Source organism: Falco punctatus, assembly GCF_963210335.1.
Source record: "Falco punctatus genome assembly, chromosome: 1".
NCBI classification, from domain to species: domain Eukaryota; kingdom Metazoa; phylum Chordata; class Aves; order Falconiformes; family Falconidae; genus Falco; species Falco punctatus.
In genome coordinates, this window is record NC_137580.1 from 31914331 (window position 1) to 31941108 (window position 26778).

At 38.4% G+C, this 26778-nt stretch overlaps 1 protein-coding gene across 1 annotated transcript; it reads left to right on the forward strand.

Annotated features, from left to right (window-relative positions):
- The first annotated feature begins 1161 nt into the window (after nt 1–1161).
- Nucleotides 1162–26753, forward strand: SEPSECS (Sep (O-phosphoserine) tRNA:Sec (selenocysteine) tRNA synthase). The gene is made up of 11 exons (XM_080386419.1): nt 1162–1415; nt 2742–2896; nt 5206–5324; nt 5412–5570; nt 8070–8223; nt 12187–12289; nt 14535–14664; nt 14785–14876; nt 21078–21171; nt 21803–21893; nt 23844–26753. Exons 1-11 carry the CDS (start codon nt 1302–1304, stop codon nt 24091–24093), a joined length of 1461 nt encoding a protein of 486 aa, XP_080242545.1. The 5' UTR covers nt 1162–1301; the 3' UTR covers nt 24094–26753.
- The last annotated feature ends 25 nt before the right edge of the window (nt 26754–26778 follow it).

Genomic DNA, 26778 nt, shown 5'->3' on the forward strand with positions numbered 1-26778 from the left:
CGAGCTGTTCGGTATTTCTACAGTACCGGCAACGCGACACGTGGGGACAATCCAGATGCAGCATGACTGCAGGGACTGAGCAGCGGGACAATTCAACTTCCGAAGCTCCTTTCTGTTCAACAGGAGTAAGAAACTGTGTTAATTATAGTCTGAGCCAACAGTTCAAACAGGTAAGACTGCTCTGTCAGAGCGCCTGAAAGATCCTAATCATGCTAATGAAACCTGCAGAAGCAGGATGGTCACTATGTACTTTTCACGTGTTAATTACCCGTCAGAGCTCAAAACTGTAAAACAGAAGAATCAGGTAAGACACCGTAAACGAATTCTGTTGACCCAGTACAGGCTGGTTAAAACTAAACACTGGAACAAACGCACTGCATACCTCTTCACTTTTTGCATGCTTGCTGCCGGTTATTTCAGGAAGGCACATGGCAACCTGCCAGCTCCCCCGCCTGCCAGAGCGCAACGCCCGCGGGGGCCGGCGGCCACTCAGATGCCCTGAGGAGCCTCTGCGCACCCGGTGAGCTTCCACCTGCTGAGGCTTCGCTGGCAATCCCCAGGAAAGGTCCGATCCTTGCCCCACATTTCCTACTGCTGTGTTTTTTCCCCCCAAATAATGTAAATGTTAAAAAAAAAAAAAAAAAAAAAAAAAAAAAGAAGCAAATTAGCCGTCTCCTAGTTGCACGTCTTTCTCTCTGTAATGCCACTTCGGCGCTGCCTCCCCAGCCCCGGCGGGCGGGCCGGGCTGCGGCTGCACCCAGCGGGCGGCTGTTCCGTGCTGAGCGCAGCCACGCCGCCACCTCTGCTCACGGACACGTTGCGAAGAGCAGAAAAGGCGCTTCCCTGACAGGAACCTTAAGGGCAGGTACGTGGCCGTTCTCAACAGCCTAACGCTAAACTTGGCGGTGGGAACAACCCATGCACAGGTTCTTCACAAGCCAAGAGGCCTGCCTTCTGGCGGGCGCCTCCCCCTCAGGGAGGGAGGCCGCTGGCTACCCGTCGGGAGGGCCGCGCCCGAGCGCGGAAAACGGCGATGCTCAGCGGCGGCAGGCACAGGCCCGCCTCCCCCTGAGGGAGCCCGGCGCCCGGCCCCGCTGCGGGGGGCGCCGCCGGGACCGGTCTCCGCCGGCGCCAGGGGAGGGGCGGGGTCCCGGCGGCGCATGCGCAACGCTGCCCCAGGCGGTCTCCGGCGGGAGCTGGCCCGCTGGCCCGCTCGGCGGTCGCGCTGAGGAGGAGCGGCGGCAACAGGAGGGGCCGGGGCCCGTGCCGCCGGGAGCCGCGCCGCCGCCCGCCCCTCGGCCATGAACGTGGAGAACTTCGGCTGCAGCGAGCGGCTGGTCACGGCGGCCTATGTGCGCCAGGGGGCGCAGGGCCGCCGCGCGCACGAGCTGCGCCTGCGGGCCCTGCTGGAGCAGGTAACCGGGCCGCTCCCGCCGCTGCTGGCCGCCGTGCCGGGGCCCCGGGGCCGGGGAGCGCGGCGCTGAGTCGCCCGCTGGCGACGGCTGGCCCGGGGCGCGGGGGGGAGCCGCCCCGCCTGCTCCCCTCCCGGCTGGGGCACGGGGCGTCCCCGGGCCGGCCCTGTCGGCACGCAGCCTGCCGGGCGCGGCGGGCCCCGCGCCGGTGTGCCCCTGCAGCTCCCGCCCCGCTGTAGCGGCGCTCCCGAGCCCGCCGTGGCGCTGCCCCGGTGTCGGGCATGGCGGCTCGGGAGAGCTGGGCAGGCCTTGCCGCGGTGGCAGAGACCTTAGGGAGCCCCGAAGTGAAAGGCCTTGTTTGGGAGAAAAAAATTACTGCCTTAGGTTGTGCATTTGCCGAGAAAAGCTCAGCAGACAGTTAAAGAATGTTTTTTTTAAACACTAAAATATTAACGTATTGTTACACGAGGTAAAAAATGACACTTGTGCCAAAACAATGTATTTGTCTCCAGTGTACAGAAATCATCATCAACGAGTTCTCAGATCTTTCAGTTCTTGAACATCCTTAGTCACGTCACCTGCTGTTTCAAACTTAACTTTAATACCACGCTTAAGACGTGAATTAGTTTTACTGAATTTATTTCACTCGTATCGTGACACGTGCAGAACCTCTGCGCTGCGGTGGTAGTGCTGGGTGGATTTATGGGTACCTTTCCCCAGAGGATCTCTTCTGCAGTTTGCAAAGATGAGTGCAGGCCTCAACTCGGTAGAGAGCACAAGAATGAGCATGTTACTGTTTGCGGTTTTGAAGTTTGTAAATGCTTTCCTTAGCTGTTAGGTAATAACTAGAAAGGAAAATACGCAGATAGGAAGATGTGTTATAAGTGAAACTATATTTCCCTTCTGCTCATAATTAGTATTTTTGCTTTTGTAATACCCAGTTATCTCCCTTTCGCCCAGTTTTCTGTTGGATTCCTGTAGTAGATTCTTGTCTAGAGAACATGTTGAACCATAGTCTTCTAGGGAGTAATTAACGTGTAGGTGCTGCAGTGGTTTTGTGTGTACTTTAAAGAACACTTGAAAGTGAAAAATAGCTTGCCTATTTTAATATCGGGATATGCTAATGTAATTGCACTTGATATACAGAAAAATCATTATTTAACTTTTTTCTTTGACGACAGGTTCATAACATATAATACAAAACAGCATAACAAAAATACAAACTGCTGTTCACTGTGGGAAAGAAGGAGAAACATTAATCAAACAAGTTGCATAAAGTTTTGTTCATTTTTGATTTCCAAGTTTGGTGGTTACCTTTCTGTTATTAAGGGAAAATGTCCTGAAGATGGATGGGATGAAAGCACCATTGAACTGTTTCTGCATGAACTTGCTATAATGGATAGCAATAACTTTCTGGGCAACTGTGGTGTGGGTGAGAGGGAAGGAAGAGTGGCGTCAGGACTCGTTGCCCGAAGGCATTACAGGTATAAATCATTGGCAATTTGAATTATTCATATTTTTTATTAGTTCTTTTAAGTGGCATATTTTATTGTGTCTTGTTATCTGAAACCTTGATAGCATTTGAGAAAAACAGTATAATAATATTGAATTGATACAACTTTCTGTATTGAAATTTAATAATGCATTGGAAGGTCTGGAATGGAACAAGAATGTTCTGTCATTTTTATGTCCTGTATGCTGAACTGGTAGAAGCTTAAGACATTGAGATGACTGCATGCTGGGGAGTCAGAGATCTTCCTGTTTTAAAATAATCTGTGCATTACTTGCCTTTTTTAATACCGTACAGATTTTCACGTGTATATTATTAAAACCTACTGCATACTTAGTTGTAAAGTATCAAGCATTCCTAATGAACAGCTATTTGTATTTAGTTATGTTCATTAATATCTTTATAATGTAAGTAAGTGATATGCACATGAAAACCCAGTCCATCTATAGTATGTTTTTATATGAAGCAGGGAGATCTATAAAGACAAGAAGAGCTTTTAGTAGCTTTAGTAGCTTGTAGACCTTCTGACTCTTGATGGGATGTTGCATGCTGTAATTCTAGAGGGTCTGTGTTAATTGATTTATGAATATACTTTTTTTTTTTTTTTTGCACAGACATCTGTGCTGAGTACCTTGCTGTGGTGTTTAATGGGAATGAAACAAAGTGAAATTTCCTGGAATGTTTCTCCTAGAAAGATTAACACAAAAGTATATTAGAGACCAGAAATTTAGTAAGCTTTACCATATGGAAGCTGAATTACTTAAGCTTAATGGCTTTCATAAACCCTACAGTACCATGAAGAATTAATGAGGAAAAGCACTAATACATTTTGTTTTCTGTACTGCTCTCTAGTCTAGGATATGTGTTGCAAGGGAGGTAGGTGGTCACACTGGGATGAGTATCCAAGGAATTAATGCTTTCAGAAAGTACTGGAGAAACCATGCCCAGCTTTTGGCCAGAGACAACCTGGGCTGGCATTTAGCTACTGTCGGTCTGATGCAGCTCCGTCACCTGGCATCTTGCCTTCACCTATGAGTGTCAGCAATAGCAAGGAAAGGCATAGAGGCATCCTCTACTCCACTTATTTCTGCAATACTTTTTACAGGTAACTTTGGGAGTGATGGAGGTAGCAGGAGATAGTTCTCAAGCTGTCTTTCAGCTTAATAAATTCAAAGGGCCAGTCTTAGAGAGGATTGCTCCTTAGAAAGGAGTACATATTTGCAGAAAATAAGTAGTAGTAGTATGAGGAAGCTATTAAGAATAATATATTATTATATATATTATATATACCCAAAGTATTTATATACATTATATATAATATGTATAAAAATAAAATATTTTTACTGGAGCGAGGTTTATGTGCAAGCTTCAATTCATTATCAAGCTATTGTTGATTTCAGTCAATAGCTTGAAATGGGGGGAAAAAATTTTAAAACTATGTTCCAAGAAGTTCTGAATTCCATACACTCATCAGACTGCATTTTACTTTATTCTCAAGACAAAACCAGAATTAAAGCCATAAATAGGTGTGTATTGTTCCTAGCTTACTTGAGCAGCTGCTGCGTTTGAGCCATAGGTAAAATTAGCTCTGTAAACTTTACTTTATAAACGGTTTTAGTACCGTCCACTCCAGAAAGGTGCTAAGTAATATCCAACATTTATAAACATAATTTATAAACACCATGCAGAGATGGTATTGCACGATACATAATATTGAATAGCAGAATCAGGTAGATGAAATGAAGATGTAGAAAAAGATGGGCAAAGTGATAACATTAACCTAATTGTCTTTCAGGATGTTTTGTCACAGTATGTATTATGTCTTTGCCCTATGGAGATGAAGCATTTCTCAGGGAAGTATCTGTATAATACCACTGTGCCTATGGTATGCTACACTGTAGGCAGCAGGTTTTTCTTTTTCTTGGAGTTGTGTGCCTGAACGTGTTGACATTTGTAATGCTGATTCAGCAGACATCAAGAAGTACTGAGGTGCCTTTAAAAGGAAACTTGCCAGATGCTAAAGGTGTTGGTACTATGGGTCTTCTCAAAGTTTTTACTTGCATACTGGGAACACTGTTAATCTACTTCTAAAAAAAAAAATAAATCAATTTCATACGAATATATCTTGTTGTAATGGAACTTGTTATGGCAGATACTGACGTTGCATTGGATACAGCATTTTCCACAATTGTTTATCAAATTAAATTCTCTTCAGTCAGCAAGAATTATTGCTTTGGGATGTGAAAAAAACTTGATGTATGCTTTCAACCTTTTTTTTTTTAGGTTGATCCATGGAATTGGAAGGTCAGGTGATATTTCTGCAGTCCAGCCTAAAGCTGCAGGGTCTAGCCTTTTGAACAAACTTACTAATTCAGTAGTTCTGGATATTATAAAGCTGGCTGGTAGGTGTAAATGTGAAAATATCTCTTGTTTGTGGGGGCATGTCTTGGGTTCTTCATGTTAATTTCTGACTTGCTTTTTATGTGCAGGTGTCCGGACAGTGACCAATTGTTTTGTGGTTCCTATGGCAACTGGCATGAGTCTAACTTTGTGTTTTTTAACATTGCGGCACAAGAGACCAAAGGCAAAATACATTATCTGGCCACGTATAGACCAGAAATCTTGCTTTAAATCAATGATAACTGCAGGTAAGAAGGAGCTGACTGATTACACAGTGTGTTCTTCTAACAGATACAAAACTTCATCTAGCAGCCTGGTCAGTTCATATGCTTGTGGCAAGATCCTTAAAAGGCCTAATGCATAGTAGCTGTAAGTGCTTTATTTCTACACTCCTGATTTCTAACACATAACCACAAGTATGAGTTGTCTTCCTGATGCCTTGTAAAATGTAGGCGTATGTTTTGGTACAGAGGTGTATAGAGTCGATAGAGAACACAATACTAAGGAAGTTATAGTTCACTTTTGGAGTTAGATGCCTAATTTGCTGTCCTGAGAATTATGTAAAACCAAGGCTCATGGTTCAAATCTCTCTTAGATTTATGCAAAAAGCATATGTGTCCTAGGAATTGTGATCAAAAGGTGACAAGCTGTGTAGTTTGCACATTCTTTTCTTTTAGAACATGGGGAGTGTTAGCTGCCCTACTTGTTTTTAATCCTGCAGTGTCACTCACCTCACTCAGGAAATTAGTATGATGCCTTTATTAGTTCAAACCTTCATTTCTCTCAAATGGACTTCCTTGTTTACCACTCTGTAAGTAAGCAAAGGGTAGAAGTCTGTCCCTGCATTGAAGCTACAGACAGATGCATAGGATCAAGGGAAGGGCAAGTAAGGGAGACTAATTTTCCAGCTCAGTGCACATACCTGCAGGTGGTGGCATAGATTCTGGTCCTAGTTCTTAGGACACATTTATTCTTTGCATAAAAGAATCATTAGATAAAAGTTACTAAACAATTGGACACAGGAATCCAGTGATTCTGTCCAGGTAAGATGCAGGGGTGTTTAAAAGGTATCAGATCGGAACAAATAGAAGATGTATATAAGAAAAGTGGGAGTGTTTTGGGAATTGTATGCTCAATTTAGGACATCAAGCCAAGGAAATTAATGTTTATAATGGAGAAGGTTGTGAGGAAATATAATTGATCTGTTAATTTTTTTTAGTAGTTGAGACATCTACCACAAAATTAATTAAAAGAATTATCAAATAAAAAAGAGCAGGCAGCATCAGATATCTAACAACTGTCTACTAAATGCAATCTCTGTCTTCTAGATCGCTAATCGAAAACCAGACTAGGGCTAACAATGTCAATAAATTGTTCTAGTCGTAAGTTCTTCTGTAGAGTTTGAGCCTTAAATGTCAGTGTTAAGGCGCGGTGTTGAGCCATGAAGGAATAATTCACATAGCTGTGGCCATGTTACACTGCTTTGGAAATAACTTCCCTACCCCCTGTCTTTACTTTCATTCAGTAAACTGAACATCTCTGTTTTTTCAAGAAAGTAATAATTGCTTCAGCTAGCATGATGTTGCTGCCGTGCCACAACTGTTTGGGGAAGGGAGTATATGGTTTCCAGTGTTTTAGTCTGTAAACAGAACCTTTATGATTTAGTTATTTATTTATAAGTAGAAATTTGAGCAACTAGCATGACAGGCTTCCCTCCCCGACAAAGAAAACTCTTCAAGTGCTACATTAGGTCAACCATGCTTTTGTCTAGCTGAATCTTGACAGTCTTTGAGGGTGGAGATTCCACAACCTCTCTGGATAGCAGTTCCAGTGCTGTGCTATCCTCTGAATGAAAAAAAAGGGTTTTTTTGCAGTTTATTCTGAACCTCTCAAACCAAAATTTGTTACCGTTGCCTCTTACTGTATCCTGCCAAGGAGCATTTGGCTCTCTTGTCTTTGTAACTCCCTCTCAGATAGCTAGGAGCTGCTATTAGCTATTATCCTTAGCCTGTTCAGGCTTGAGAAGTGTGGCTCTTACAGCCTGTCTTTCTAAGCTGTGTGCACGATACCACACCCATCTTGGTAGCCCTTTGATGGATCTTCTCTGGTTTTGCAACATCTCTCCAGAGCAGCCTATTCCATAACTGGAAACATTCCACCATTTAGAAAAAGGGGATAATTTTTCAAACGTTTGTCATACGTGTCCTTGAGAAACAACCTTATGAGGTTCACTGTAGTACAACTTAAATACAAACTTAAACTTAAAAAATAAAAGACTTGGGAAATAGCTTGATTTTGATATGACAAAGTTCACTTCCAAAACGAGGTCAAACACGGACATTTTTATCTTTTAAGGAGTCACTTGGAAGTTTATAGATTGAATAAGGCACAGGTTTTATGATGAAAGCCCATTCATAATAATCATTATTGCATTGCTACCTCTCTTGGCATTCTTTTTTAGAGAGGCTGTTTTAGTATGCTAATGTTTCACCAGACCACCTGTTGCTGTTGCATGCAAAGACTGTAAGGTAAGCTTTTGTCTGGAGTCCGGTATTTAACAAGAATATTATTGTAGTTTTTAGCTATATGGACATTGTACAGTAAAGCAGTTCTTAATCCAAGTCTGAAATAATCTGTTAAAACAACAGAAGCAAGGTTATTTTTTTTCAGATTTATACTGGAACTAAAAACCTGCAATTAGTCAGAGATTTGATGATACACATTCAGGTCTTGCATTTTTTGTTCAGGTTTTGAGCCTGTGGTGATAGAAAATGTGTTAGAAGGTGATGAGCTACGGACAGACATAGAAGCAGTGGAGGCTAAAATCAAGGCTCTTGGTGCTGAAAATATTCTTTGTGTGCATTCAACAACATCTTGCTTTGCTCCAAGGGTACCTGATAGGTAAGTAACCTTTAAGAAATTTGTTATTTGCTACTGTAAAAAGCACCAACAAACAAAAACCCAAACAAAACCTCCGTGTTTTGAATGTCTGTTTCCTTAAAATTGCTTGACTACTGCCAGTAATTAGTAAAGATACTTTAATCCCCTTGCTTAAGGAAAATGGCAGATCGAAACAATGTTCCACTTTCAGAAAGGTATATTTAAAAAGTGAGAATAATGCAGAAGGCGTTTCTTCTGTCATGTAAGTGAGGTTCATGATGATCTGTTGTGGTGAAATGAATATCATTTTGGCAGTGGTTTTCTTACCATTTCATGGAAATTGTAAAGCTAGACTTTCATAGAAACATAGTGCAGGAAATGTAGCTCCATAGCTAATGCTGCATTTTAATATTGCTGTTGCCTTTTCTACTCTTCTCCTTTAGCCATTTTTTCTTAGGCTGTTAATACAGTTTAAAAAAAAAAAGCTACAACTAAATTTAAAATCTTTGCTTGACTTACTCTTTCCTGTATTATACTGGTGTTTATAGGGCTAATTAAAATATACTGATATAAGGAAACTCTTGGAAGCATGTAGGGCAGATGCGCCGTACAAGTATAACATACGATTTGCCCTGCTGTAACTTATCTTGGTTTGAACATGTTGCTGCCTGATCACATGATGCTACTACTTATAATTTCCAGCTGTTAAATCACCATTAAAAGAAGCTTAAAATACATTGCATTCTTTCCTAATATTACGTGTCCGTATGCGTAAAGCCTGTAGTTGCTGTGAAGATTTCATTCAAGCACTAGCAGAAGCTGAGGTGAACATTACAGTTACGGATGGGAAATAGGGTATCTGCGACATTATTTCAACGTGTAGCTTGGTTATGGAATACTTGAAACATTTCTTAACCTGAAAATGACATGTTTGAGTAGAGGTGCCTAAAGTACTTGGTATACAGAGTCGTTTGTCCAAAACGAGCACCTTTGTTACTCACAAAACCTGCTTGCTTCTTGATAATTATTTTCATAAGAAATAGAGCAAATTCCTTAGGTTTTACAGTTGAACAGGTATATTTTTATGGGCTTATATGTAGTACACTAAAGTATGAGATATTAGTAAGATGTCTTTTTTTACATGGTTTCAAATTTAGTGTCTCAGTTGTTCCACTTCAACTGTTTTTAATTTATCACAAAATTTAAGAGACTTATGTTTAAAGTTCCTCTGCAGCGTGTGCTTTTTTTGTTAATTGCTTTGTTATGTGGAAAATTTAGTTGAATATTTGTTAGTGTAGGAAAGAAACATTACTGACTTTGAAACATGGCAAATAAAGATATGTTTCACTCTGTTTTCCTACCTTTAAAAAAATCCCTGTATTTATGATAAGTTAACCTAGTTGCTAGAGGGAAGTTAAAACCATATAATTCTGTCAGAGTACTATGAACATTGCTTGAAGTTGACTTGCAGATTTATTGGCTAACTTAAATCACAGCTATCAAAATTGAATGGTCTATTTTATAGCTTGGGTAAATGAATCTTTTCCTTATCTGTTTCCTTTTTTTTTGACATGCAATTGTTTTGTCCTCTGCAACTAAGAGATGAATTATTAGGCAGCAGCACTGTGTTATGATATACCACAGATACAGGAGGATTTGAACGCATTTTCTATTTAAAGGATACTGTCAACTATTGAAGGCCATAACATTCATCTTCCTATAGGAAGGAAAATCCTGTACAGCATTTCTGGAGGCTGTAATTGTAAATGTCTGTTTTTAAATACCTTGCATTTGTAAGGCTTTGTTCAGTTGTGGTGGTGTTTTAAAATTTTAAGTGGCTTAGGATTGTTAAAAGGTCAGGGTAAGAGGTTTATGCCTCTGTACCTATCACTTTCCTTTGAAGTATTATTGAACTTCATGGGAATAATTCACTAGTATAAAAATCCCCTTCCTCAGAGAGACATTAATTCTCAGACAGTCTTTTACCTGCTGTTGCTGTGACTTGTCCCTGAAACTACTGTATCTAAAAAGAGAACTAAAGGAAAAAGAAGTGCCTTTTTCAGTTAGTTTATGTACTTAGCAGAACTCAGTATCTTGTTACTTTCATTTGCATTATAAGAAATTCTTTTAATGAACTTTCACAAACAGGAGAGAAAGAATGAATAAATTGGAAAAGCATTTCTGTAATTCCTATCTGTGGCTTTTAAGAGCTCGAGTAGTAGCCAAACTTACATTAATGCTGTATTTTTCAGATATAACTAGCAGCACTTTTAATGGTTCATTTTAAGCCCTGGAAGCAGACAAGTGCTATGCATAATTGTTTGCTTTCCTTGCATAATCACATAATCTTTTCAAACTGTAGCACACTCATCCTCTGTTGTAATATGGATTGGATTGTTCAGGACAATATTTTTAGGAAAAATAAAGAGACTTTTGTTTTCAGTACTTGTAGAAGCTAGCTTATTGCTCCTTTAATCTCAGGAGGTGAAAAAGACAAATACATGTACGTGCTCTACGTTTCCAGTTTGGTGAAATTCTCTGCCTGCACTTGAAAAGAAGCCTGTAAGAGGGGAACTGTTGAGTCTCTGTGGACGATGAGGAATGAGTGATCAAGATCAATAGATCAGAAGGCGAAAACTTTGCCCTGTGTAGTGTTATGTTTCCTGAATTATTCTGTTAACGTTACGTAGTTCAGGATTCAGGATGTTGATAAATGTGAAAAATTACTGGACATGCAACTCCTGACAAATACCTTGACTGTAGAAGATCCATATGTACACTATACTACTGGTGTTTCCTGATCATTAAATACTTGTGATTTCTTTAGGGATAATATGGTGATGATGTTTTCCTAAGGGCTGAGGTTCAGAAAACTTAATCTTAAGTTTGCAGCTGAATTTTGCATTACAAAATGACACTAGGCAATGTAACAGAAATAGCACGCCAAGGAATGTTACCTCTTGGAAAATGTTTTTATACTCTGTCACATTTTATATGAATGTCAGTAAATTACAGTGAGAGGCTGTACAGAAGGAGATAGGTAAAAAGGCATGAAAGTTTAGTGTTTCGTGATTTTTTTTTTTAAATACTAATACTTTTATCGTCACTTTATTATGTATTACCTTATTTTTTCAAATATATTTTATTTCTAAAATATATTCACAAGTTTGGGGAAAATCAAGAGTTATTAAAATATTTATTAAAATAATAAATAAAGCATGATTGGAGTGCTTCAAAAAAGGGCAGAAAGTACATGTATATTTAAAACGCTGAAAGCCCTTACCCAAAATGGTCTATGTACCCACATCAATTCTAGTTTGACTGAGAAATCAATCCAGGCTGAGCTCACTGATTTCAGGGATTTCTAAAGGCAAGTGAAGAGTAAACAGTTGAGCAAAGTTCTAACTTGTTGATCTCCACATTCAGACATTTTAGGGCTCTCCGTTCCTTTGGAGAGTCTTTTTTTTTCATTGGTTTATCTGAAATATGCAAGTGAGATATCAGCCAAAGGGTTGAATTAGTTCTTTGAAATAAACAGAAGCACGTTAAAAATTCCTGTTACATAATGCTTTTCATTCTCGGACATCTTGAAACTTTTCAGGTTTGAAATTTTCAGGTTGAATATTAGAAGAAAGGGGAAAAAAGTGTGAATAGCTAAAGCTCTGTTAATTATTGCTAAAGTAATAAAACTTTATATCTGAAGCAGAATGATTGGAAGCTGTTTACTGGTTTCCAGGTAAAACTTTCAGTGAAGTATGAAAAATTTCAGCCCAGGTCAGCATTTTGTAGTATATGAAAAAGGTAACAAAATTTTCTCCTTAACCTTTATAGCTTAAGGTGACAAGTACTGCCTTGAGGTACTAATCAAAAAAGTTTCTTTCTCACTCTGACCTCCTTGTAGACATTTCAGTCTTTTAATGGTCTGATTTGTAACATGAACTACAGTTATCAATGCTTCTCTAAATAACAATTCTGTGCTCATAGGCTAGAGGAACTGGCTGTGATCTGTGCTAATTACGACATTCCCCATGTTGTCAACAATGCATATGGAGTTCAGTCCTCAAAATGCATGCATCTTATCCAGCAGGTAGGAGCTGTGTATTTCCAATAGTAACTTTTTTAACAAATAGAAGTAAAACTTTGACTGTAGACAACACTTAACAAATTTTATCTGATGTTTCACTGCTTTGCATCTAATCTTATGCATGTCTGGTATTTGAACAATTTTCTGAGAGAGCAGAGCAGAGGGAAATAAAACTTAAAAATAATAGTTATTTCTATGATGTGATTTTAATGTAATGAACTCACATTTATTTAGGTTTTCATTAAGTTCAGGTGTTTTTCATAACAGAAAAATGTCCCTAATAAGTTTTCTTAAAATATTTCCTAGACTTGTTGGCTAAAAGTGAAATAATGAATCCTACTTAAATAGGAATTAAGCCTTCAACAGAATGTGAGTTACAGATTTTTCAATTCAAGATACAGGATTCTACAGCAAAACTTCATGAATCTTTTCACTTAAAATATTGTTGATACAGAGAACAGCTGAGAAAACTGGGTTAAGTTCAGTGTTAGGTTCAAAAAAGTTTAATTTCTCTTGCTGTTTAGTTTGAGGAGCTTGCCTAGTATCTAAGATCATCCATGAAACAGAATTCTTGCATTTTTGTTCATTGCAGTGTATGTGCACTGTTTCTTCACTATTTCTTTTTTCTCTCTGTTGCTCACATTAAAAGAATAGGGGGATTTTTTTTAACAGGATGCAGGAGATCCTGAACTATTATGAATTTAAAATATTCTGGTTGGGTTTTTTTTCCTAATTAATACATTATTAACTAAGCAGAGACCAACTTGATAAATGATTATGGTGGGAATGTCATGTTGGCAATTCTAAATCTTGAGAGACTGAAGGAATTTGACAAAACTTGCAGTGATATGTGAAATAGAAAACGGCATATGCTTTATTTGTAATGTACTTAGTACACGTTTATTGTATTTAACTTGCACAAGTTTAGTGAAATTCTAACATGAAGGAGGCTGTGGAATTGCTGAGTTTTACTGCATGAACTGTATCTAATGATAATCTTTTCAGACTATAAAGCTACAAATAGAACTGTTACTGTGTTGATTTCTGTGTTTTTTCTTGGCATGGTTGGGTTGTTTGGTGGTTTGTTGTTTGTTTGTTCTTGGGTTATGCAAATGGATACATTTGAGCTCTGATTTGGTTTACATTTATTTAAAAAAAAATATTTCCTGTGATAGAAAATGGATTGCCTGTGAGAAAGTAGTTATTAATGAATACTTAGGAATATGTACATGCTGAGCACAGTGTGAACAGACCTTGCAAGGCTATCACAGGAAGGAGCTTTTGAGACCATTTTATTTGTCATGCTTTTCCTCTGGTGGTCTCCTGTCAATTAAATCAAATTATCCTGTTGGCATTCATTTTCCCATTAAGAAGCTGACAAACTGAGAGTGCTTCGTCCTATCTCTCATGCACTAAGCTATTAAAACATAGAAATAATAACTGTGGTTTAGTTGGGTCTGCTTTTTTCACTCTTTTGCCATAGGCATTAACTTTGGTTTTATGTCTTGGGTTTAGTTTGTAGTACCTTAACATGTATGTATTTAAATATACTTCAATATGTATGGTCTTTAATACACTTTTTTTATGCTGCATACTTCTTACTTGTGCAGTTGACAGTAGTGGATTACTCAAATTGAATATGTACTCTAGAATCTACATTTTTTCCTTTACAAATATCTGAGTGGCTAGGTATGAGGATGTTTTGTTTTCTTGGAAATGGGGAAATCCTGCTATAGGAAGTTACCTGGATCTTGGTTTTGCAAGCAGCCTTGTAAGGAAGAGTACTGTCACAACCCACTTGTTTTAATGCAAATTTATACATGTAGCAAGAAAAATCTTCTTTGCTAATGAAGCATTAACCTGTAGCCCTTTACTGTGAAAATCTGGTTTTGGGTTTTACAGTTTTAACTGTATAATTCCCATTAAGTTCCAAGGGTTTTCTTTTTGGTTGTTATTGGAAATAAGCTATGCTTAGACTTGCAGGAACTAAAATCAGTATTTTAAATCATAGCAAAATGGGAATTTGTAAGGTACTATGTAAGCAGACAGTGGTAATAATAGTCAACTATGCTAAGGAAAGGTAATGCTGTTCTTAAAATTTTTATCACAAATACAGTATCTGAGAGAGTTTAAGGAATGACATTTGTTTTAGTTGTACTGTTGTGTAATTATGATGTGTCATGTGTTTCCTTTTTCCTAATGTATGCTGTGGACGTTTTTGTTTTTGTTTTGTTCCTTTTTGATGAAGGGTGCTCGAGTCGGCAGAATAGATGCTTTTGTTCAGAGCTTGGACAAAAACTTCATGGTTCCAGTAGGTGGTGCTATCATTGCTGGCTTCAATGAGTCCTTCATTCAGGAGATCAGCAAAATGTATCCAGGTAACTAGTTCATCGACTGATTTCATCCATACAAAGCGACTGTAGAAAACCTGATTATCAGCTTTCGTTCACATAAAATTTATTTTTGCCAATTTAATCTGTATATCGTTTTGTTTTCAGGAAGAGCATCTGCGTCTCCTTCCTTAGATGTCCTCATTACACTTCTGTCTCTAGGTGCCAGTGGCTACAAACAGTTGCTGAAAGAGAGGAAGGTAAGCTTTTTGGCAAGCAGCACTTTTTTGAAGTGAGCTGTTAACGAAGTCTTGTTGCGAAGCAGCTTTGTGTGGTAAATGCAGTTTCTGTCTAGAAAGCCACTGAACTTCTTCTGAGCTCACAGCTCTGAATCTGGGAAGGCAGTGTGTTATAATTACTTCTTGGCTCAATGGTGCTCATGAGTAAGCATGATTTCCATGTTGTTTTCCAAAGCAGAAAGCTAAGCTGTGGTCCTGTACTATCTTGTATAGTATTCATGTTTATTGTTCTAAAGCGTGACTAATTTTGTCAGTATAATAAGTAGAATTTTGCCCACAAAAGCTTAATCTGAGAAATACTGTGCTATCTTGTCGTGGTCACACTGCTTCCACAACTAAAGCATGAGGTGAGAGACTGAGGCGTAGCCCAGGGGTGTCTGTTCTTCTTCATCTGGCCCTATTGTGCCTTTGTGCTATGATAGTGTTTAATTAATGTGTGTGTACCACGTTCTCTGGAGGATCACAGTTTCTGGTTAGGTTGTAAATACTGCACATGGCCACAAAAAGGAAAAATACTGTCATTTAAGGTATTTATCTAGATACAGAGCTAGGTTTCTTCTCTACCTCTCACAGACTGTATGTTTTATGTTGAGTGCAATGGCATTGCACAAACATTCAAGAGGTCTAAGGTTGGAACCTGTACATCTTGAGTTGTCCTTAATTCTGAACATATTACAGGTCTGGTTTTGCTATCTCTATGTATAAACACAGAGGATTCTTTTTGTGGAGGGTTTTAGGTGAGGAAGTGCTGTGAATTACGTACTCTTAATATTTTTAAATTCTGCATTATCTATTCCATTATTTTATTTAGAAACTACATTCCAATTGTTTCCTGCTGACAGCTTGTCTCTGATTACCTGGCCGGGCAATAGTGCTGGGTGCTGTGACTTGTTTCTAGCTGCTTGTAGAGACATCCAGGAGCTCTGTACTGGAATTGTGATCCCATAGGAATAGCTAGACTGTAGAAAACCAGGCCAGCTTTGTGGCCTTACAATGACTAAGAAGTGATCTGTGCAGCTAAAGTGAAAACATGGCTTCTGAAACACTGAAAGCAGTTACCACTTTTGCCGCTGTTGCAATACAGTTTCTAACATTTTATTTTGGGCTGTTTTATGCATTACCACGTGTGGTTTGTATCTTCATTAAAAGCAAATTGTAATTTTCCCTCTTCACTCTCATCTCCAAAAGAATCTCAAGTGAATTTGTCATGTCAAAGCTGAGTTTTATATTAGATTTACACTGGTAGCGGATACGTAATGGGCAGTAAAAATATTCTCCAAGTCATAAATAATAATTCTTTCATAAATAAAATGTCTTAATGAATAGCTGTATATTTTGAATTGTCATTCTCTTGGAAGTAGAATTCTAAAGTGAATAAAGCATTATACTTTTACAGCTTCAGGTCTTTTTATTTCAAATGTGAGTATATACTATAAACACAGTTATATATGGCATAAATATGTTTCTTTTATTGGATTTGTTGTAGAAGTAGAAACCTTTTTTTGCTTAAATCTGTTTGTTCTTGAATTGTAAAAATGTAATAGTGATAGTTTATTGCCTGTGCTCTGTGAAAGCAAAGGCAGAGCTATTAGGCTTCCAGCAGGAGCTATTTATAGCATGACATTGAGTACTCCTTTCTATATCGGTGCAGCTGCACCTACTCACACAAAAAGTCAGCTATAAAAAAACTTCAAGTGTGGTGGTTTTTTTTTTGCTTTCTCTTTTTACGTTGTCCTTATTCACGTGGGTGTTACTTCAGGTTATTTGAGCTCAACCCAGAAAGACCAGAATATTACTGAGATTAATCTCACACAACCAAGGAAAGAAATAGTCTACCGTTTTTCTTTTACCCAGATGAACTGTTTAATATAGGAAGGGAAGAGATTATATGAGAGAGAGGAACATGTGCATGGAGTGAGGTTTTCTGACAAGCTGGCAGTGGTGGAGTGTGCAGTGTCCAAGAGTATGAGATTATATGATACAATGTGAAGGGTTAAAATGGTGCAGTGGATCTGAGGACAGAAGAGCAAGGGACTAACACACAGATACTGTCCAAGTGTTTGAATAATGGTGGCCATATATGAAAACTTAGTAAGGAATGTTTTCAACAGTCCTATTCTCTGTTTCCAGAGAAAGGATGGAAGATGACCACCAACAGTAATGTTTTCTCACTTGTTCTGAATTTTCAATATTCCTTTTTATGTGTTTATGCGGTGTTTAAACCAGTAGTTTTCTGATCTCAGTAGGGGATTCTGAGTCCTTTTGTAATGCAGATGATGACAGCTGATCCATGGTCCAATTTGTTAATATCTTTGCTTTTAAAGAACTGTTAATAGTATGTAACAATATTATGATAATATCATGTATTATGTTTTTGTAGAGACTCCTTTGATTTCCTCAGTACAGGTTATGTTGTGTCTCATATTGTGCATTCCCAGGACTTAAAACTTCCTGTTTTCATTTATGTATGTGAGTGTCTGAACCAAGCCACATGTAGCAAATATAGTGGTTACACTGTGTAATAGCATAAACAGGAAACAGGCTTCAATTGTCACCTCAGAACTGATGAAGAGCAAGGACCCTACATTCAGGTCCCTGCAGATCAGGTTTAATACCCGTTAACTATTTTAAAATACAGTCCATTTAATCCATTTAACTCATTATTGTAACAGTATTTTTGAAGAGGTGATGGTTTCATTTTGTTTTCAGCAGTTACAAATTTCCTCATTAGACTGTTCTTAACAATCTAATGATCAAGATAATACCGGTTTACTTAAATGTTTTTCTGTGTTACTTGGAACGTGATGGAGCCTTTTATGTCTGTATCCATCTGTCTGTATACTTTCTAAGAGTGCTTAACTGGAGTTATTTTTATGTCCTTAGGGAGTATGTATCTAAAATATTTAAAATCACACTGAGTGGGAGGAAATTGTTTCGTTTTTAAAATTCAGTAAAATACTGGGTTTATGCTTTATAGTTTATCATTGATGCAACTATTCTGATAGGAATAAATAATTTGTACAGTTCAGTGTGAGTTTGTATTGCTGTTCTGCTTATGAATGAAGAATAAGAGAAAAGCCATTTAATGCTGGATATTTAAAGTATAAAAAAACCAAATATTCTTACAAGACTACACTGTAGTTTGTCAGATGTGTGGGAATATTGCAGGATTTTCCTTGTGTGAAATATGTAGAATGATATTCAGAGTGGCTGGAGGCAAGATAGTTAACAATGTAATCATTATCTTAAATGGTGTTGTGTAATTAAACAAGTGCCAAGTTAAGAATTTCTTCCTAATATCTAATCTAAATCTACCCTTTTTCTGTTTAAAGCCACTGCTGCTTGTGCTGTCACTACATGGCCTTGTAAAAAGTCTCTCTCCAGCTTTCTTGTGCCCCCTTTAAGTGCTGTAAGGTCTCCCTGGAACCTTCTCTTCGCCATATTTAGAATGCCCATCTGCTTTTTTCTCTAGAGTTACTGGCTTTTTCCTTACTTGTTTCTCTCTAGTTATTTTCATTTGGAAGAAGAACGGTGCCTAATTTAATACATATATACAGCGGATAACTGGCTATACCAACTTGCCGTCCTTTAAATAATAAGTACTGTAAGAGATGCAACAGAGAATTCCCTAGGTACAGCACACAAAAAGTAATCAGTTGTGAATTTGTTCCTGTTGCAGTACAGGTTTTCTCAGTACTAATTTCACCAATTGCATAGTAGACATAATTTATGTACATTTCTGTAATTATGTACATTTCTGTAATAGGTTGCTTCAGTTGTAGAAGTAAATAGCCAGCAGAGGGAGCACAAATTAATTTGTGATTTCTATTAAAAAAACCCACTAATAAAACAGCTAGCACATTGGTGATGCTCATTGTGGAAAGCAAATAACAAATGAATAATGTGTTTAGATTCAGTGAGGGACCAGAAGGAAGGCAAAAGTGTCTGAACATTTGAAACATAGATGTTTTTTCAATTTCTGTGACAGAACTGTAAATAAACTCTGATGAATTGAAACCGTAAAACCACTTGATTTACAAGTGCTTCTGAAAAATAAGAATGAATTTTCACAAGTTTCAAGTTCTGATAATTAACCATTGATGCCCCCCCAAATTGTAGATGGTAAGGTGGTACTTTTTTCCCCTCTGGCTGATTTCATTCTATAAATGTGAGTAAAGAAAAAGTCAGGAGCTGTATTTGTTTGATTGCTTGTGAAGTGAGACTGGGTTCACTGCAGTGGCTCAATAAAAGCAGCTGTAATACTCTTCTAACTTAGCTACCACAAAGCTCATTTGGTTTCATAAGACCTTTGGAAAGTTCTGCTCAAAAATACAATTTTGTTGATGAACAGTAATTTGTATCTGTTAAAGAGTCCACAGGTCAGAATGGGATACTGGTCTATACACAGAAGAAGCAGCTCTATTTAAAGAATGAAAAAATCACTTGTCAGGTCCAGAAATTGAGGATCCTTAAACATGCAGTGACATTGAAGCAGATTCTTCATGGCCAGAAAGAGGAAAAATCTGGTGTTTAGTATTTTTTAAGAGGACTACCTTGTATCTGTATTTTTTTTACTAGTTTGTATGAGAGACCAAGCATTAAAAAGGATGGAAAAGAAGCCAAAGGATACAATAAGAAGAATGGTCTCTCGCTTTGTCCATAAGCGTTTTGAGCTGGTATGTGAAGAGGAAGGTGTTAAAGTGAGGAAAAGCATGAGCAATTATCATAGATTACTACTGGGGAAGAGAGAGGAAATAAAATATGGATGAAGTAAGAGAAGCAGCCTTTTATGTGCAGTGTGACTTGTGTGTGAGCCAAAACATTTATGAATCTCAGTTTTATGACACTTTCACAATAAAGGTGCTATCTAATTAAGTGAAGCAGAAATACAGATGTCTCCATTTTTTTAGTAGGCTTGAAGAGGAAAGGTTGGTCCCAGGAAGGGGACTGGCTGCACAACAGAGCTGAGTATTCAGGAGAGTACGTATTTTGTGAAACGGCGTATTTGAACGTGTACTTGTAGTCTTCTCCTTAAGAGACTGTATATTGCCATTCTCATACAGAAAAAGAAGTCTGTGCACTAGCAGTGATTGTGAGATACATGGTGACAAGATGCACTACTTTTAGTCTTGAATGGATTAATAGAGAGAAAACAAAGCGGCAATTTGCCATAACACTGACATCTGTGGTAGTAATGTTGTGTTCTCTGGAGCTCAGGGAGCTAGGGTGCAGGGAAGCTCTTGCAGGAGTGGAGTGGGGTAAGACCTGCTGTGCGGTGGGAATCTTTTCAAGATTTTATCTCCCTCAGTTTCAGGGCCGCAGAGAGAATGACTGATATCCCAAGTGAATATATTAGACCAGACAGAGTTTTGTACCAGCTTAAGGGGGAAGAACAGTCTTCAGGAAATGGAGCTATTCCTTTATAGAATGATTTCAGAGGATTGTCTGGTCTGCTTACTTGGTACTCTTGTCTGGTGGTGTAACCCCAGCTGGCAACTAAGCACCACACAGCTACTCGCTCACTCTCCCTGGGTGAGATGGGGGAGAAAATTGGAAAAGTAAGAAAACTCATGGGTTGAGACAAAGGAAGATTAATAGGTAAAGCAAAAGCCATGTGTGCAAGCAAAGCAAAATGAGGAATTCATTCACCGCTTCCCATCGGCAGACAGAGTTTCAGTCATCTCCAGGAGAGCAGGGCTCCAGCATGTGTAACAGTTACTTGGGAAGACAAATGCCATCACTGCAAATGTCCCCCCCTTCCTTCTTCCCCTGGCTTTACATGCTGAGCATGACATTGTACGGAATATCCCTTTGGTCAGTGCGTGTTGGCTGTCCTGGCTCTGCTCTGTCCCAGCTTCTTGTGCACCTCCTCACTGGCAAAGCATGGGAAACTTGAATATTCCTTGACTTAGAATAAGCACTACTTAGCCACAACTGAAATGTCGGTGTGTTACCAATATTATTCTCATACTAAATCAAATACAGCACTGTACCAGCTACTAAGAAGAAAATTAACTCTATCACAGCTGAAACCAGGACATCATGAAAAGAGGATCAGCTAGGCACCTGTAGGATATAATGGACACTTAACTGTTTTGTGAAATAGCTACTATTTTCTCTGTTTGATAGCTAATAACAAAAATATGGCATCTTCTTCTCCAGGAGATGTTTTCCTATCTTTCAAGTGAGCTGAAGAAGCTGGCGGATAACCACAATGAGAGACTGTTAGACACACCACATAATCCCATTTCCTTAGGTAATTGTTGGGTTTATGTTTTAAAAATATTCTAATATACTGTGCATTCATATTACACTTTCACATACGGTTCCTATATGCTAAACATTGTTCACTACACTCCATTAAATTGTTCATAGGCTGATATGAAACCACTGAACCCAATAAGGTAACCTACTATAAAAGTAGAGTAGTGACTTGGGCCCTTAATTTTTTTTTTAAAGAATTGCTCCTATCCAGTATACTCATTTATTGTAATCAAGGCAGACAGAAGACATTAGCATGTAGTAATACTTTCTAAAAAAGTAGATTTAACAGTAAGTTAGGGTATAATTATTCTACCCATCATCTTACAGTGTTGTAAAAGAGATTATGGCATCCCTACTCGAGATATTAGTTGTAACCAAAAATAATATTGCCTACCAGTGCAGAATCTGCTTTACATACAGTCTAACCAAAGAAGTAATCTATGACAGCTTGTAAGAAAACTAAAAATTATGAAATGTAGTATTTGTATTTCTTTTTTTCTTTGTATCTGAAGACAAGTGCTCTACTAGATTTTTACTGTTGGAAAACAGCCTGTCCTCTGTGATTCTACTTTGGAGAAAAAGAAGCTTTGTAGTAGCTTTAACCTGACCTTTTGTTACTTTAGCCATGTCACTGAAGAATCTAGATGAAAATAACGATGCTGCTGTTACCCAGCTTGGATCTATGCTCTTTACAAGACAAGTATCTGGAGCAAGGTGAGCATGCTCTGAATGTGAAAAATTTGGGGGGTTATATTAACATATATTTTATGAAATCCTTTAACATTTACCAGTTGTCTCACGATTGCAGATCACAGTCTGACAATAACATGTCAGGGAGTAACATACTCTTCTTCATCACTGTTACCTACTAATAATGTCTGCCTGCCTGAGTTAGCGATGAGGTCCCCTTTGTTAGCTTTGGTAGGCTAAATAGTTCATCTATGCCCATTTAATTTGGTGTCATTATTCCTCTGGGTTTCACTTAGTTTCCAGCTGTTGTCTGATCTTAAGTTGTAAGCTGTTTAGGAGAGATCTTTGTTTTGTTTGTTGCAGCACAAGTACAGTTGTGCTGGATGTCAGGGGAAAAAGCTTTTAATACTGCGTGTAGCTTTTTGTCTTACAGAAGAAAATCCTGCTTCCCAGAACTAACCATGTTTAAAATAAATTTAAAAATCTACAACCTGAGACAGTCTGAGCTGAATTTATTCTTAGAAACAGTGGTATGTGGAAATGCAAGCCAAATAATTGTTAATTATTTTGGTTTCAACCTTTTAGAAGAAGAGAATGATGTAAAATTTGTTTTGGCAGGGTTCCTTAATCTGAATATTACTGCTGCCATGCTAACTTCTGCCATAGACTTAATGTCATTTTTTGGTAGCAGAGCTGAATGTTTCCACATCAGAAGGTATGCTTCATTAGCTTGGATTACTCCACTTCCTGCACAAATGAATGGCAGTAAATCTATATGTACTGTAGTTAGATGCTCTTTTTAATTTGCCTGTCCTAACCTTGGCTTGTCCTGCAATTTCAGCCATCTTTGGCAGAAATGATTCAAGACGTTCAGTTTTTGAAATTAAAACTCTCCAGTTCTTTGCCTGATACAAAGGTTTCAGATTTTTCCTTTTTTTATCTAAACAAGTAATTCTTTTACAGTACATAAACCGTTTGACTTGGCATTTCAACAGATTTTAAGTGTTACGCATGTGCTGAATGTCAGTGGTAGGAATAGCGACTCCCTGCCTCAGCAGCGTACAGGCTTTTTGCATAACCTGTGGTCAGAGCGTTTGGACAGTGAAGGATCTGCTAATCCTAGTGGTATTTTGTTGGAGTGCAGTTTCTTTTATGAACTGCAGGGAATGTCTCTATAGAGGTAGTAAATTCTTAGAAATGGATTGGTGTTAACTGCTTGTATAGGCTTTAACTGCAGCTACAAGGCTATAGTTCCTTTAACAAGGATGTGGATTAGGGTCTTGATTTATCAGGGAATGTATATGTACTAAAAGTGCTGAGAAATAGGGTGTAATCGGTAGAGGTTCTTACTGTGAGGAAGAGGTAAAGCAATGGCAAAAGGTATGCGCTGCAAGGAGGGCGTGAATATGAGATTAACGTCGTAGGATTGGGCAAAAAGGGTGGGAGGAAGCTGGGATCCTGAACCCTCTGAATCCCTTGAACCCAGGCATTTTGGAGTGCGGTGCACTATGCCAAGCAGATGTCTGCCCTCAGGCTGCTGCCAGTATGGTGGTCCCAGGGAGCCCGGGGTCACCAGGCTGCCTAAGGAGCGGCAAACTGACCCAGGTCAGAGACCGTGCAAGTCAGATAGATAGGGCATATTACGGAATAGGAAAGTTTGCTGCATATGTCTTTTCCCCCACACTGGGGTTTCATAAATACTAATAGTAAAGACCTTAATAATTTAACTGAGGAGGGGAAGTGACATATGCATGTATATGCGTGCTGACTTGAGCTAATCCAAGATCTGCTACTATTGTCACCCTTAGTGTGGTGCTTGGGTACTAACTTGGAGAATGCCTGTTCTAATCTGCTTACGTTAATTTTTTAGATATTACACTGTATAGTACTTCTGTAAATGTGTTCATCATGGGATATCACATAAAATGTCCGAAGCATCTTTAACTGAATCACAATTTTATTTGTTTGTTTCAGGGTTGTTCCCTGCGGGTCTGTACAAACAGTGAATAACTACACTTTTAAAGGCTTTATGTCACATGCAAATGACTATCCCTGTGCTTACCTCAATGCTGCCTCAGCAATTGGAATTAAAAAGCAAGATGTAGATGTGTTCCTAAAAAGACTTGAGAAGTGTTTGAAGACTTGTAAAAAAGAAGCAAAGAAAGAAAGAAGTGTAAATGAAATAAGTAATTCTAATAAGGGCACAGAACAACTTGAAGACTAGAAGATACAGATTTAGTAACACAGGAAGATACGCTTTTGTTTGAAGTATGTCAGGTTTGCATTGGGTTAGCATGGTGAATCTGCAGCACAGAAAACTTATTCCTGATCTGAAAACAACAACAAAGAAGTTGGGTGAAATTCAGCTTTCAAGAAAGTAGGTGATATTCTTTCCGAGACAGGGGCCAGACACAAGTTTTTTGCAGCGTATAAATGCACGTATTATCTGCAGAAGTAAAGCTTTACATTCATAAGGACCTTGAGCTGGCCTTCAGCAAATCACGGAATGCTTATTCACATGGTTTTGATTAACAGGATTTTCTGTGGCAGTGATTGAATTCCTTCCTAAGTATAGACCATCCAGCAAGAAATGTTTCACTGCTCTCAAAATATCTCCTTTCTCATCAGCATGCTTGCTACTTTTCATTTCTTTTTGAGGATTTATGTAAGTGTTGGGATAGCCCTTACTAAATACAATGTTAAAACTGCTTGGGGAGAGTTGGAATAGTAGCGTTTTTCAGGTGTTGTCACCTCTCATGAACTGCCTAAAACAAAGCAGCCCTCAGTGGCAAAGAAAAACCTAGAATACCTCATATCCCGTCAGTACTCAGCTCTTGGAGACATTTGCATAGTTCAGCAACCCAAAGGAATTTTAATGATGAAAGCAAGGCGTTGTAGAGCGGGGAGGTATAGTAGTGGGTTTGGACTTTTTTTTATTTCTTTTTTCTTCCATCTTTTCTTTGATAGTGTGATCAGGTCAGAGACCCGCTGAAAAGGAGTGCCTTGTGGGATTAACGCAGCGGTTTCAAAAGCCAGTGAGAGCTAAGGGTATTTTGGCATTTTTAGTCCATTGTTGTTAAATTTTATAGACTTCCATTTCTGAAGTGTCACTTGCCATTGGTACTGTTGCCTCTGTGGCTGCATGCAGTTGCTGATTTGAATTCATTAAGCAAACAGTAGATTTAGAGCTGTTCCTGAAACAAAGGTTCCATATCACTGGAGTGACAGTGCTGTAGGCTGCAAAACTTCTACTTATTCCTAAATGCAGTTACTGCATGGTATGTAGGTTTTATGTCATTTACTATTCAAAATGAGTTTCATGTTCAAAGACATTTTCTTTGTCTGTCTGTAATGTGGCATCCCAAGTATTACTACAATTAATGAATTCTAAATGTCAGGAAGTACTGTAGTTGCTTTGTTTGGTGGGATCTGAGACAGGTATCCTTCAAAGCCCTTTGTAAATTGTTTAATCAAAGTAGTAGTGTTTTTTGAAAGGATTGTCTATCCCACGTGTTCAAATGAATTGATACAAGAGGTGATGTTAATAAGCAGAAGTTAATAAGATGCTAATCATCATGAAGCTACTCTCACTTTGGGAGGTCGGTCGTGTCTTAAGCTTAAATTGAACTGCTGCTTCTACATCGTTATTGCTACAGTTACACATTAGATTGATTAAAGCTCGTGAAGGTATGGCTCCCCGGACTACCGTCAGAGTTGTTATTTGCTGTACAAACACCTCCTAGGAGAAATGTAATATAACTTGGCCACTGAGTCCTTGTGGCTATAAGGAGGTGTAAATGTCTTGTCTTTTCTTTCTCTCCCTGCTCCTTTCTTTTATTACTGAGAGCATGCTATACCTCAGTTTATCCAGCCAGTAAAGCTCTTCCACAAGCTCTGGAGCCAAAACTCTGCAGCTCACTGCCTCAGTATTCAGTATATTGGAGCAGCCAGTGAAAACTACAAGGCCTTAGTGGTACCTTTCTTGCTGGTTTTTGGTATTACTGTTCTGTGCCTGAATGAGTATAAATTATTGATGTAGGTGACTAGTCACAGAATGCGAACATTAGAACTATTGTTATGAGAGTGTAGAGAGGTGCCTGGTAGCAGCTGAAATAAGCGTTTGATGAATGATATCCTGAAACTGAATAAAGAAAACAGCAGTTGCCTTCTCTGGGAGGAAGAAACCTCTGCCTTTTATGGTCTCATAACAAATTGTCTGCAGCAAATAATTCACTCACTTCTACTATAGATTGAACTGCTTTCTCAGGTAGTGTTTTTCCTGTCTTCAAAATGTTTCCTGTTTGAAATAAAAGCTGAAAATTTCAACAAATCACCATAAACAAGTATCCAGGGAAAAAAAATAAGTGGTTTGTTTTGATTTTGACCTTTTAAAGCTTCCTTTTGTTTTAAAAAAAAATAAGATTATGAGAATTGAGAAAAAAATAAATTTGTGTGTCATTAAAGTTATTCATAAATCTTAGTGATGCCACCTGAAGTCAAGAAATCTAAAATAATTTGAGAAATGTGCCCCACCATGAGGCATAAGCTCTTGAACTAGATATTTGTGTTATATTACTTCAGTAAGCTGTTGTACCAGTTTGCAGTTTTATTTGCGTGCTTTGTCCCTGTACATGTCTTCAGTTTTAATTAATATTCAGTTTTTAGAGACAGAAGCATTATGTAATGTCACTATAAATAGAATGAAATTTTAAGTAATTCACACGGCAATATAGTTTCAAGTAAATGGACAAGACTTGGTTATTTACAGCATATTTGCAACAGGAGATTCAGTAGATAAGTATTTTTCAATGAAAAATATAAATGACTTATTTTCTGTTTACTTTATATATCTACAATAAAGTAGTGAAATAATACTGGAACATACACCCAGAGCAGAGTTTTCCTTTGC

Coding starts and splice junctions, on each gene's coding strand:
- SEPSECS (XM_080386419.1), top strand. CDS start 1,302: ATGAACGTGGAGAACTTCGGCTGCAGCGAGCGGCTGGTCACGGCGGCC. Junction 14,665..14,784: donor GATCAGCAAAATGTATCCAG/GTAACTAGTTCA, acceptor TTTTGTTTTCAG/GAAGAGCATCTGCGTCTCCT. Junction 14,877..21,077: donor AGTTGCTGAAAGAGAGGAAG/GTAAGCTTTTTG, acceptor CTTCTTCTCCAG/GAGATGTTTTCCTATCTTTC.